This window comes from Bufo bufo, chromosome 3, assembly GCF_905171765.1.
Source record: "Bufo bufo chromosome 3, aBufBuf1.1, whole genome shotgun sequence".
In the NCBI taxonomy this organism is placed as follows: Eukaryota; Metazoa; Chordata; class Amphibia; order Anura; family Bufonidae; genus Bufo; species Bufo bufo.
Genome location: NC_053391.1, coordinates 84,037,037 through 84,051,174, shown reverse-complemented (window position 1 = coordinate 84,051,174; position 14,138 = coordinate 84,037,037). Strand labels below are relative to the sequence as shown.

At 45.4% G+C, this 14,138-nt stretch overlaps 1 protein-coding gene across 1 annotated transcript in view; it reads right to left on the bottom strand.

Annotated features, from left to right (window-relative positions):
* The window catches only part of EPHA6 (EPH receptor A6), a 1,083,458-nt gene that overhangs the window by 831,778 nt on the left and 237,542 nt on the right, over positions 1 to 14,138 (bottom strand). The window contains exon 3 of the mRNA XM_040423272.1: positions 1,489 to 2,152. Within this exon, the coding sequence (XP_040279206.1) occupies positions 1,489 to 2,152 (664 nt within the window). The remainder of the gene's footprint in view (positions 1 to 1,488; positions 2,153 to 14,138) is intronic.

Here is a 14,138-nt window from a genome sequence, read left to right as displayed (position 1 = left end):
TATGTTGGATCAATCCATGGGTAAGGCCTCATGCACATGACCATATAATGGCTCTGTCTATTACACCTTTGGTGCTTTTACCCTGTAGGCCTCCAATTTCATTTGGAGATTTATTTTCGGACAAATTACTTATAAGTCTGACAGGAAAACGCTGTGCATGCTCCATCGGATGCCATCTGTATAGAGCTTTTCTCTACAAGATTGCTTCTAAAAGAGAATAGCTCCGTACATCAGGTACTCGACGGAGCGTCGGACAGCAGCAGAGTCCTGTATGAGCCATGTGCCACCTGCCTTCTGCACGAGACCTCATGCGTCTTCCAGAATCAAAATCCACATCAAATGGTGCACATTGTGTGGCTCAGTTTGCAGTGTAAATGCGAGTTTGCCATAGATTTCACCCTGTGCACTGCAAACCAATATAAATTGGCATGCTACGGATTTAGAATCCACAGGACAGGTCAAGTTCTTTTGGTGGTCGATTTTATGCAGCATGTGGGTAAGATTTTTTAAATCTCACTCACTTTTTGGTGCTACTGTAAGGCCTTATTCACACGTCAGTGTTTGGTCAGTGATTTCCATCACTGACTTGTAAGCCAAAACCAGGTTCGGGTCAAAACCACAGAAAAGGTGCAGAACTTTCCATTATACATTATCTCTGTGTAGGCTTCACTCATGGTTTTGGCTCACAAATCACTGATGGAAATCACTGACCAAACACTTAAAAGGGGTTGTCTCACTTCAGCAAGTGGCATTTATCAGGTAGAGAAAGTTAATACAAGGCACTTACTAATGTATAGTTATTGTCCATATTGCCTCCTTTGCTGGCTCGATTCATGTTCCCATCACATTATACATTGCTCGTTTCCATGGTTACAGACCACCCTGCAATCCATCAGTGGAGGCCGTGCTTGCACACTATAGGAAATAGCATCAGCCTCTTTGGTGGCCGGGACCATGAGATTTCACATAGACTGGTGCTTTTTCCTATAATGTGCAAGCATGGTCACTGCTGCTGGATTGCTTCGTGGTCTGTAACCATGGAAACGAGCAGGGTATAATATGAAGGAAAAATGAATAAAGCCAGCAAAGGAGGCAATATGGACAATCACAATACATTAGTAAGTACCTTGTATTAACTTTCTCTACATGATAAATGCCATTTGTTGAAGTGACACAACCCCTTTAAGTGTGAACAAGGCCTGATACATTCCGCTGCAAAAATCTGCAGCATATCCGCCCCATGTGGCTGCGCCCTCAAAGACATTTGGATGATAACTACATACTTCACATTGCTAATTATTGCTGACCACACCACCAATATGTGCCAATCTTCTCCAAATAATTTCTATTCAGCTCTTACAACAATTTTTTTTGTTTTATTCAAACAATTTTTCTACAAAAATGCTACAATCGCTAACAATAACAAGGAAAAATCTAAAGAACTCAAAAACCACCTAAAATTGTAAAATGTGTTCAAAAATCACTCACCATGGCAGGTTCCATCCAACTCCTCATAGCCAACACTGCAGACACATCGTCCTAGAGGTACAAGCCAGTCCCCATCAGCTCCACAGTACAATTTAGGGGTGTCCCTCTCTTCCGCGTACTTTATACAGGACCCTCTGACTTCAACAAGGGAAGACGAATCAACTCTTGGAATGGTATCCGGAAACATTGCCAGATTGCGCACCATATACGGACACTTTTTGTAGTAGACTCTCACAGAGACTAAAGCAATGCAGGCACCAATGTCTTGGAAAGCAAGGTAGAATCCTTTTTTAGAAATGGGACCCACCTCCCGCACTTCAGTGTTGAGTTTGAGGATGCGATCACCCAAATCCATCTGGGTGAAGCTTTCGTCAGCAGCAATGGTGTCTATCTTACTATACTGGCTTGGCTTGAACTTTTGTCCATGTGCCTCATCGGATTCCATGTAGTAAAGGTTAAATGTCTCCTTGCAGGTGCCCACCACCCAAGGAATGCTGTTACAGTCCCTGAGTGTAAATTTCATCTCCACAAACACTTTTTGCGCAGCATCCCGAGAGATCCAGTTGGTACGAAGCCAGTTGTTCTGATTTGCCTCCATGACGTTACATACCTGGTATGTATGAATAGGTCGGTTGTATTCATCCATTTCTGTGATGGCATCCCACTGTCAATACAAACACAAAGTAATATCAATTACACTGACTTACAGTACACCGGAACGGAGCAAAACCAATGAACTGGCCTGATAATACAAAGACAGAATAGAGTAAGAAATACTATCACTGAGGACATCTTGTTTATTCAAGTGAATATATTCTCCTTGTGGTGGCTGTAAAATAGATCTTCATTAAAGGGGTTGTCCAGATTTTTTTTTTAGACGCCCCTCCCCTGGTGGAATTGGTTTAGAGAGCTGTACTTACTTGCCCCTTGCCACCTGTTCGGGCTCTGTGGCTCCCCAGCTGTCTTTACCAGACTTCTGGTCCCCACATACAAAGTTCCTGCTTGGAAGGGGTCACGTACACTGCTGCAACCAATGACTAGCCTCAGCGGTGATGAATCCATGCCACATGCCACCACTAATTGGCTGCAGCAGCGCATGTGACCATGTTTGTGCAGAAAGTGTACAGGCAGGGACAGGAAGTCCAGGAAGAGAGGTCAAGAGCCACGGACCACAAACTAAGTGGCAGGGAGCAGGAAAGTATAGCTCTCTTCACAGGTCCTGTGAGGGAAGGGGACATAAAAAAATTCTAAACAACCCTTTTAGATATAGACTTTTTTAACTGCATACTTTCTTATTGTAGAATCGGATTGACCATAGACCTTACAGTGAAATATCCTGGTTGGCTGATGCCCTGGGGGCCGGTCAAGCCTATATCTCTGCCACTGGCTGGGTACATAATGAGCTCTCAACAGTAATTAACGTTGTGAGAATCAATCAGGTACTCTTGTACCAGCGACATGCCCTCCTGAATTCAACTGCTGTGGCCCACACCTCACCTCCTAAGCCCCCTGCTCCATATCTTAACCAGAGATAACTGGAAGAGGAGGAGAGAAAATGGCAGCTATTGATGCCCAACTCAGAGGGACAGCTTTTGGGGCAGTACATTGTACTGTGGTATGTGGTATTTTGCGCTATGTTATTGCTGACCCTACTTTTGTTGCCCCGTCTTCTGTCAATTTAGACCCTCCTATAATATGGGGCCACTTTTAGGTATTTTTTCCAGGGCCACTTTAGGTTCCCAGTCCACCCCTGTGTACAGTATTTATTATACCACAAAATAATATATTTTACTATTTTTCATATGTAGAAGGGCCTGAATGGAGGTTGTTATTTTTCAATTTCTTGACTTGAGAGTGGTTGTCTGTTTTAGAAAACCCACAATCAAAACCCTTATTCTGAGTTCTCAGAGGGGATCCCCCATTCAGGACCCTCATGTAAAAACCAGAAAATAAAGAGCATCTCACTCTAGAGCACCAGCTACCTCAGTGCATAACTGGGCAACCTGTTAAATTCAGTGGGCACAATGTAATACAGTGAAACTTCTTCGAGGCGACCACCCAAAAATGCATTAAAAATTAGTCCTCTCAAAGAATATGGCCGTAAAGCATACATGACGTCACAGGAAATGTCCTCTCATTAAGGGGGTGGTTTTCTTAAAGAGAAACTGAGCTTAATTTCTCTTGTAGTGGTGCTATGGCTGATTGCTGGGGGTCCCAGTGGTGCAATAACTTGTGATCACCCTATTTTTTGGGGAAACCCTTCCAAAAAGTTTAATTCTGCTAAATCTGCAACATCTGCTAGTGTTACTGTACATACAGATATTGGAGTCATTTTTACCCCAAATATTGGAAGGGATGAAAATCTGTGGTGAATAAGCTATATTACCGACTAGCTGCAGATTAGAAAATCCCACAGTATGCTCTAAATTCCACACAGATTTTTCTCGCCAAACGTGGATGAACTTTCTAATCATTAAAACGTTACCCAATATTTAAAGTGTCCCCTATCCACAGGAATAAGCATGTGTCTGACTGGTGAGAGACTGACCACTAGGACACCTATCATACACAAAAATATGGGTTATGTATCCTAGCTATCATGTCAATGAGTGCTGTGCTGCTCTTCACAATTCCCATAGAGATGTATGCAACAGTAGTAGTGCACATGCTTGACTGCTGCTCCATTCATATGGGGGACACAGGACCAGGGGTGGACTGTGAACTTAAAGTGGCCCTGGAAAAAAAATACTAGAAGTGGCCCTATTTTGTAGGCAAGTCCAAATTAACAGAAGACGATGCAACTCAAGTAGGTGGGGCCAACAATACAATGGTGCAAAATACCACCCCAGCAGAACCAAATAACGGTGTAGCACAATATACTGCTCCAAAAGCTGGCCCTCTGTGGTGGCCATCAATAGCTAAAATCTTCTGTCCTCCAGGTGAGGTGAGGGCCACAGCAGTTGAATTCAGGAGGACATGTGCGGACACTGGCTGGGTACATGAGTGCCTGATTCTCACAGCGTTAAGTACTGTTGAGAGCTCATTATGTACCCGGTCAGCGGAAGAGGAGGGCTGGGGATTGGCCTACCGGGAAAATTTCCCTGTAGGTTCAATGGCCAATCCTCCCCTGCACAGGACCCCCTTTCTTATAATCTGTGGGGGTCCCAAAGGTAAGACACTCCCTTTCCTGTGCAACGGGGATACATTTGAATCTTGGCACAGCTCCTAAAATCATTTCAAATCATCTTTAAATTGCAACTTAAAGGTCGTCTCCATCTCTGATCATTTAAAATAGTTATCAGCAAACTTTCACAGCTGCCAAGAAAATTTATATATATATATAGTCAGTGTATTGCTGCATAACTTTTATTACATTTGCAAATATGGCTACCGCAATAAAACAGGATTATGCCAATTGCCAATATATCTCAGAATTCCTCTTTAGTGATAATGTACTAGTAAGGTTAAGCATAGCGCGGCTTCTACAGGTAATATGACATTACAGACATCCTATTGTCATACCTTCCATACAGCGGCAAGCATTCATATAATATCACCCAAACAGCAGACAGCTCTGCCAGCAATCCTGCCATTCAATTCAATGGATACATCCAAAATGAAGTTTGACAAGATCTTTGACTATACAGCAGCTATAAATCAGTACTAAAATATGATAGTAAACCAAGTCATTGTAAAGTTGAAGCCAACAAACTAAAATCCCTTCAGCCGCAATGCATTAACACGTACACAGCAGGAAATATGAGGTTAAAGGGGTATGAGGCTTTAGTAAATAAAGTTTATTCTTTGTATAATGGAAAGTGATATGATTTCCTCAGAAACATTCTCTATTATGTTTCTGTATTATGTATTATATTTCTACTGTTTTCAACTTTTATTGCTTTTGTGCTTTCTTCCAGCGGACACAAATCTGTCCTGGCCTTGGGATAGGCACGACTGAAACCAAACCAAGCAGCTGTGTGTCCAACGCAAGTCAGATTTTATCCACGGGAATGAATGGGATAGTACAATATTGATGGCCTATCCTCAGGATAAGTCATCAATATCAGATTGGAGGGAGTCTAAAAAACAAACAACCCTCCCCTCCACTTGCATAGGCCGCAGCTCTTCGGTCAGATTGTAAGCCGTATAGCCTCAGCTGCCTCTTCTTTACTCTTCGTACATTGGGACAGCATGCCATACAGTTCTATACCCTCGCCTCTGAGCTGGAACAGCAAGGACCTGGTGTCCCTCTTCTGGGAGGGACTGTCTGGACACATCGAGGATGAACTGGAAGGTCAGGATGCAGCGGCTACACTCGATGACCTGATTATGCTTGCTACCGGCATTGATCTCTGGTTCATAAGGCATCCCAGGAAGTCTGCACCTATATTTCAGAAGCCCATGCTTCCAGCTACTCATGTTTGTGCCGGAGAGGCTATGCAAGTTTTCCAAAGAAGAGCACCAGCATAGACGCAGCTATAACTTGTGGCTCTATTATAGTGACAGAAGTTGCGGCCCAGACCTATTCACTTGAATGGAACTAAAGTGCACATAGGCCATGTGACCAATGAATGTGATATCACTGGCCTAGGAAGCACTGGAAAGCTGCAGTCTCTTCAAACAGGTGATCAGCGGGAGTTCTGGGAGTCAGACCACCACCAATCACATACTGATGACATATCCTGAGGACAGCCCCTCGGTAATTTACATCAGGAAAGCCCCTTTAAACAATAAATGTTCCCCTTAAGTGGGTTTTCAGAGTGTTTAAAACTGAAGACCCATCCTCTGGATAGGTCACAAGTATCTGATCACCTGGCACCCCCTCTGATCAGCTGTTTGCAATGCCTACGGTGTTTCAGTGAGCACTGTGGTTGCAGCGTCCCACTTAAGTGTGTAAAAGGAACACTTTAAACATCTGCCTATTTATTTAATGCATTTGCAATGTATGTTATTTCCTATTTATCAGGCTGGCAATGTCATTACACCCATTCACCCCTAGGTGGTGCTGGCGCCAAACAATATATATAGCCCGGCGTTTTGCTAATAAAGTTAGTTAAAGAGGAAGTTCAGAGTGTTGTAGAGGAGGAAAGCAAGTGTATGGAGGAGAGAAACAGGCCTTATCCACTATGTAGCTGCAATTTTCCTCCGGGACTTGATCAATCCTGTAGAGGACAAACTAAGAGTAGTCACAGCAGCTTAGCACTGGACAGTAAGTCTACGTCTAAATATAAAGCGAGCCTAGTGAAGGTTAGAGCTGAGTCTGGCCTATGGAGTTCACTAGCACAAGTGACCAAGAGTAACTTTCCAAGTTCCTGGACACGACTGGATGATTAAAGGCCATAATTATCCCTATTTACTAGAAGCCTTCCGGGATATAGTGAACCTGAATACTTCAGGAGAGCATCCTGCAAATAATGTCGCAGAGAGTTTGCCTGCCGCGAGGGAGAAACGCCCTTATTGGAAAATAAGTAAATCTAATTATTCTTCACCTGTAAAGCTAAAGTACTAGAGAACTCCTCAACTGACAATTGCCTAAACCTGATAAAAGGAATTCTATTGAACTTATTTCTGAGTCATCACTCATGCCATACAAATGAACTGTACCTGTACTGACTACCTGAAGACAATTGAATAAGTAAATGTTCAACGGTTTGATTACAACAGACTCCTCATCATTTCTACTACTACACTCAACATTTGCAACTTACGGTGCTGGCGTCTCGGACACATGGGCCCAGACACCAAAGCACCTTAAACACCTATACCATCAAGGGCACCTCAACTTCCATATGGCTGGTGTTCCCTGCAATAGAGAGTGCCCCGGAGGATTTAGTGCTGTCTTCCCATCCACTGCACGCCAGCCCAGGGAGGCTCTGCTAACCGTGAGTAAATTAACTACTACCCCCATCGGCCCACCGTAGCCTCACGTGTTTCCCCTGCGGTCAGGCTCGTTGCATTGTCTCTTCGTACCAAATCAAGCACAGCTCCTTCCACTGGATAGCGTTGCATTATAGCTAAGCCCCTTTCACTCAATGGAACTGATCTGCACCTAAGCCATGTGACCGATGAACGCTACATCATAAGCCTAGGAAGAGGCCATGGCTCTCAATGAAGCGCCTCAGCGGGGGTGCAGGGCGTCGGAGCCCCACCGATCAGATAATGATGACCTATTCAGAGGACACTTGGACACCCGCTTTAACTCACATGAAGCAGGAATGATAAAAACCGTAAGGAATTGAGACAGAAGGCATATAACAACATGGTTTATTGTTCATTTAAAGAATACCCTATATTTGCTGAACCTGTACAGTAATATTCAGTTAACAAAAAATAAAAAAAAACTGTAAAGATAGCATACACAAGCAACAAAGAGGCTTGAGCTGAAGTGCAAAGTCCATGAGTTAGAGAACAATGGATCGCCGAGCTTTCTGCTACATTCAAAGAAAGTCTCCACTCCAGTAATTAATCCTTTTCTCCCCTATGCTTGGTAAGAATGAATATACAAATTATCGGTAAGTAAAAACCCCACTGGCGAATGGTATATTATTTATCAGAATTAAGCTAAAATGTCAGCCTGCCTCCATGCATGGAAATTTAGAGTGGTTTAACTGCTTTTCAATGTGCCCATAATTGGACCAGCACAAAATGTCTTTGGAAGATTTAACCAGGCAATGCGACTATTGAGCACATTGACACAACGGCTACAAATTAATTACCTGCTGGAGCGGGCATGAAAAGATAAACCTACTTATTTCCAGGGATGTAGCTACATTTTGTATGAGTTATAGAAAGCACTTAGGATCCAGAGGCTCCTGAAAAACAAATTGCTACCAAATAAGTAAGATAACAGCAAAACAGTGACACTTAATTTTTTTTTTAAACTATATGACGATGTCTGGCCACATTACCCAGGCACTTATCTCCAGAAGCGCAGCAAAATGTCACCACTGCTTTGGAAAGTTGTTTTAGCTGCATAGATACAAAAATTATAGTGACCTTAGCAATAAGGGACACTGATTCAGCAATGGTTTAAGAGCCATCTGGGCACATTTATCAGATTATTGTCTCAGCGGAGCAACTTCGGTGCAGATGCAAAGAACCATTATACCAAAACTGATCTTAAGAACCATCAAGTCGTCCAGCTGTCAGTTAACTTATTGTAGATGGAATGGAGCCAAGTGACTCATTACTGTCTTTCACAGGCGCCTTTCAATGTAGACCACTGGCGAAAAAAGTGGTGCAGCACCGATGCAGTCTAGATGCAGGTTATACACTCGGAAAGTCTTCAGACCCTTTCACTTCTTTGACATTTTGTTAAGTTGCGACCTTGTGCTAAAGTAAAATAAAATAATGTTTTCCCCATCAAACTGCACTCAATCCCCATTGATTAAAATGAAAACAGAACTTTAGAAATGTTTGCAAATGTATTCAAAAGTTAAAAAAAATTAAATTTTGCATGGACCTAAGTATTCAGACTCCCATTTCTCCTGACCATCTTTGGGTATTACCACACATCACGGCTGTGCTGCATTTTTAGAGTAGCAAAAAAAAAGAAAAAAAAAGAAGCACAATAAAACACATGAGGGTTTTGCAACAACATACTTATTGCATTTTCTTCCAGCAAAGGGAAAACACCCAGCAGACAGAAAAGACGATGGCAGCACCCTTTGAGATGCTTCTACACCTTAAATGGAGTCCACCTGTGATAAATGCAGTTGATTGGACAAGATTTGGAAAGATAATAATTTTGAACAGAACGAGTTTTACTCCAACAATTACCTGATCTACATCAAAGTTTGCGTAGTAAACAGTGTATGAAAATGTAATGGAATACCAAAATTTTATAAAAGTCTAGTTTTTTCAGTTTAAAAGTTTTACTTGAGCAAGGCCCAGTACTGTTAAAAGTGCTTCAGGCACCTGCTTTAGCGTTTGGGAACGGTCATTTTTTCCCGTTGCAAAAACCAGCAGTAGTCCCCCATCATGTTGGGATTCCAGCGGCCTTGATACCTGTTCTCCATTGTAGAAATATATTTATGGAACCGCTATCCATGTTCGTCACTTACGTGTCCCAAATTGGGTGGGAAAAAGTCAAGATGGGAATGTAAGAAATGCACTTTCAATGACATTCGGCAGCCAAGTTGTTCATATGCTTTAAGCATGTTGTCTTAATTCAGCATAGTTTGCAGCTCGTCTGTTCCGAAGGACGTTCTGCACTACTAGCACAAATACATCACAAGCTGCAAGTTCCAGAGGGTTGAGTTTTGTTCTGAATGTGTCATCATTAGAGTTGAGCGAACACCTGGATGTTCGGGTTCGACGAGTTCGGCCGAACTTTCGAAAAATGTTCGGGTTCGGGATCCGAACTCGACCCGAACTTCATCCCGAACCCGAACCCCATAGAAGTCAATGGGGACCCGAACTTTTGGGCACTAAAAAGGCTGTAAAACACACCCGGAAAGGGCTAGAGGGCTGCAAAAGGCAGCAAAATGTAGTTAAATCCCCTGCAAACAAATGTAGATAGGGAAATGATGAGTTAACATAAAATAAATAAAAATTAAACAATATTAATTGGAGTGAGGTCCCATAGCACAGAATCAGGCTTCAAGTCACCCACCAATGGAGAAGGTCACTTACTATTATTTTGACCACAGCACCCAGACAAAGGAGAGAGGTCCCACAGCAGAGAACCAGGCATCATATCACCCACCACAGGAGTAGGCCACCATTTAGTTACTTTGACCCCTACACCCAGACGGAGGAGAGAGGTTACACAGCAGAGAATCAGGCATTTAGATCACCCACCACAGGAGTAGGCCACCATTGAATCAGACCCCGGCAACCATGTCAGATGGCACAAGCATAAGCTTTATATCAATCAGCACAGGAGAAGGCGACTTTGACAGACTTTGACCCCTACACCCGGACGGAGGAGAGAGGTTTCAAAGCAGAGAATCAGGCATTTAGATCACCCACCACAGGAGTAGGCCCCAATTTAATGGGACCCCGGCAACCATGTCAGATGGCACAACCATCAGCTTCATATCAATCAGCACAGGAGAAGGCGACTTTGAAAGACTTTGACCCCTACACCCAGACGGAGGAGAGAGGTTTCACAGCAGAGAATCAGGCATTTAGATCACCCACCACAGGAGTAGGCCCCCATTGAATCAGACCCTGGCAACCATGTCAGATGGCACAACCATCAGCTTTATATCAATCAGCACAGGAGAAGGCGACTTTGAAAGACTTTGACCCCTACACCCAGATGGAGGAGAGAGGTTTCACAGCAGAGAATCAGGCATCATATCAACCACCACAGGAGAAGCCACCATTTAGTTACTTTGACCCCTGCACCCAGGAAGAGGAGAGAGGCACCACAGCACATATTCTGGCATCATATCAGCCACCACAGGAGAAGCCACCATTGAGTTACTTTGACCCCCGCACCCAGGAAGAGGAGAGAGGCACCACAGCACATATTCTGGCATCATATCAGCCACCACAGGAGAAGCCACCATTGAGTTACTTTGACCCCCGCACCCAGGAAGAGGAGAGAGGCACCACAGCACATATTCTGGCATCATATCAGCCACCACAGGAGAAGCCACCATTGAGTTACTTTGACCCCTGCACCCAGGAAGAGGAGAGAGGCCCCACAGCACATATTCTGGCATCATATCAGCCACCACAGGAGAAGCCACCATTTAGTTACTTTGACCCCTTCACCCAAACAGAGGAGAGAGGTTCCACATCAGAGAATCAGGCATCATATCAACCACCACAGGAGTAGGCCACAATTTAATGGGACCCCGGCAACCATGTCAGATGGCACAACCATCAGCTTCATATCAATCAGCACAGGAGAAGGCGACTTTGAAAGACTTTGACCCCTACACCCAGACGGAGGAGAGAGGTTTCACAGCAGAGAATCAGGCATTTAGATCACCCACCACAGGAGTAGGCCCCCATTGAATCAGACCCTGGCAACCATGTCAGATGGCACAACCATCAGCTTTATATCAATCAGCACAGGAGAAGCCACCATTGAGTTACTTTGACCCCTGCACCCAGGAAGAGGAGAGAGGCCCCACAGCACATATTCTGGCATCATATCAGCCACCACAGGAGAAGCCACCATTGAGTTACTTTGACCCCCGCACCCAGGAAGAGGAGAGAGGCACCACAGCACATATTCTGGCATCATATCAGCCACCACAGGAGAAGCCACCATTGAGTTACTTTGACCCCTGCACCCAGGAAGAGGAGAGAGGCCCCACAGCACATATTCTGGCATCATACTAACCACCACAGGAGAAGCCACCATTGAGTTACTTTGACCCCTGCACCCAGGAAGAGGAGAGAGGCCCCACAGCACATATTCTGGCATCATATCAGCCACCACAGGAGAAGCCACCATTGAGTTACTTTGACCCCCGCACCCAGGAAGAGGAGAGAGGCCCCACAGCACATATTCTGGCATCATATCAGCCACCACAGGAGAAGCCACCATTGAGTTACTTTGACCCCGCACCCAGGAAGAGGAGAGAGGCACCACAGCACATATTCTGGCATCATATCAGCCACCACAGGAGAAGCCACCATTGAGTTACTTTGACCCCTGCACCCAGGAAGAGGAGAGAGGCCCCACAGCACATATTCTGGCATCATACTAACCACCACAGGAGAAGCACCCTTGAGTTACTTTGACCCCTGCACCCAGGAAGAGGAGAGAGGCCCCACAGCACATATTCTGGCATCATATCAGCCACCACAGGAGAAGCCACTATTGAGTTACTTTGACCCCCGCACCCAGGAAGAGGAGAAAGGCCCCACAGCACATATTCTGGCATCATATCAGCCACCACAGGAGAAGCCACCATTGAGTTACTTTGACCCCCGCACCCAGGAAGAGGAGAGAGGCACCACAGCACATATTCTGGCATCATATCAGCCACCACAGGAGAAGCCACCATTGAGTTACTTTGACCCCCGCACCCAGGAAGAGGAGAGAGGCACCACAGCACATATTCAGGCATCATATCACACACCACAGGAGAAGGCCTCTTTCAGTGATTTAGGCCTTTGGACCCAGACAGAGGAGAGAGGCACCACAGCACATATTCTGGCATCATATCAGCCACCACAGGAGAAGCCACCATTGAGTTACTTTGACCCCTGCACCCAGGAAGAGGAGAGAGGCCCCACAGCACATATTCTGGCATCATATCAGCCACCACAGGAGAAGCCACCATTGAGTTACTTTGACCCCTGCACCCAGGAAGAGGAGAGAGGCACCACAGCACATATTCTGGCATCATATCAGCCACGACAGGAGAAGCCATCATTTAGTTACTTTGACCCCTTCACCCAAACAGAGGAGAGAGGTTCCACATCAGAGAATCAGGCATCATATCAACCACCACAGGAGTAGGCCACAATTTAGTTTATTTGACCCCTGCACCCAGGAAGAGGAGAGAGGCCCCACAGCACATATTCTGGCATCATATCACACACCACAGGAGAAGGCCTCTTTCAGTGATTTAGGCCTTTGGACCCAGACAGAGGAGAGAGGTCAGAGATTAGCTTCATATCCCCCAGCACAGCAGAAGACCGCTTTATTTGACTTAGGCCTCAGCACCCAGACAGAAGACAGAGGTAGCATGGCAGAGGTTATGGCTTCATGTCACCCGTTAGTTTAACCGACCACTTTCATCTGGTTAGGCCCCGGCGCCCAGACAGAGAAGAGTTTCATTCAACTGTGGGTTTCATAAAATTTGTATCAAATAAAGAAGTGGCCCGTAGCACAACAAGACATGTTTTAGGCAGTTAATAAGGACTACTCTGCACAAGGGAGGGACAGGTCCTGTGGGATCCATGCCTGGTTCATCTTTATGAAGGTCAGCTTGTCCACGTTGGCTGTGGACAGGCGGCTGCGCTTGTCAGTAATGACGCCCCCTGCCGTGCTGAATACGCGTTCAGATAAAACGCTGGCCGCCGGGCAGGAAAGCACCTCCAAGGCATAACATGCTAACTCTGGCCACGTGGACCATTTCGAAACCCAGTAGTTGAATGGGGCCGAACCATCCGTCAGGATGTGGAGGGGTGTGCAGACATACTGTTCAACCATGTTAGTGAAATGCTGCCTCCTGCTAACACGTTCCGTATCAGGTGTCGGTGCAGATAGCTGTGGCGTGGAGACAAAACTTTTCCACATTTCTGCCATGCTAACCCTGCCCTCAGATGAGCTGGCCGTGACACAGCTGCGTTGGCGACCTCTTGCCACTCCTCTGCCTTCACCTTCCACCTGTTCCCCTGTGACATGTGGGAATGCTCTCAAGAGCGCCTCTATCAGCGTGCGCTTGTACTCGCGCATCTTACAGTCGCGCTCCAGTTCAGGAATTAAAGTGGGCACATTGTCTTTATACCGGGGATCCAGCAGGGTGGCCACCCAGTAGTCTGCACACGTTAAAACGTGGGCAACTCTGCTGTCGTTGCGCAGGCATTGGAGCATATATTCGCTCATGTGGGCCAGGCTACCCATGGGTAAGGACAAGCTGTCCTCTGTGGGAGGCGTATCGTCATCGTCCACCGTATCCCCCCAGCCACGCACCAGTGATGGGCCTGGGCTGCCACCCCGCTGTGAACTTGCG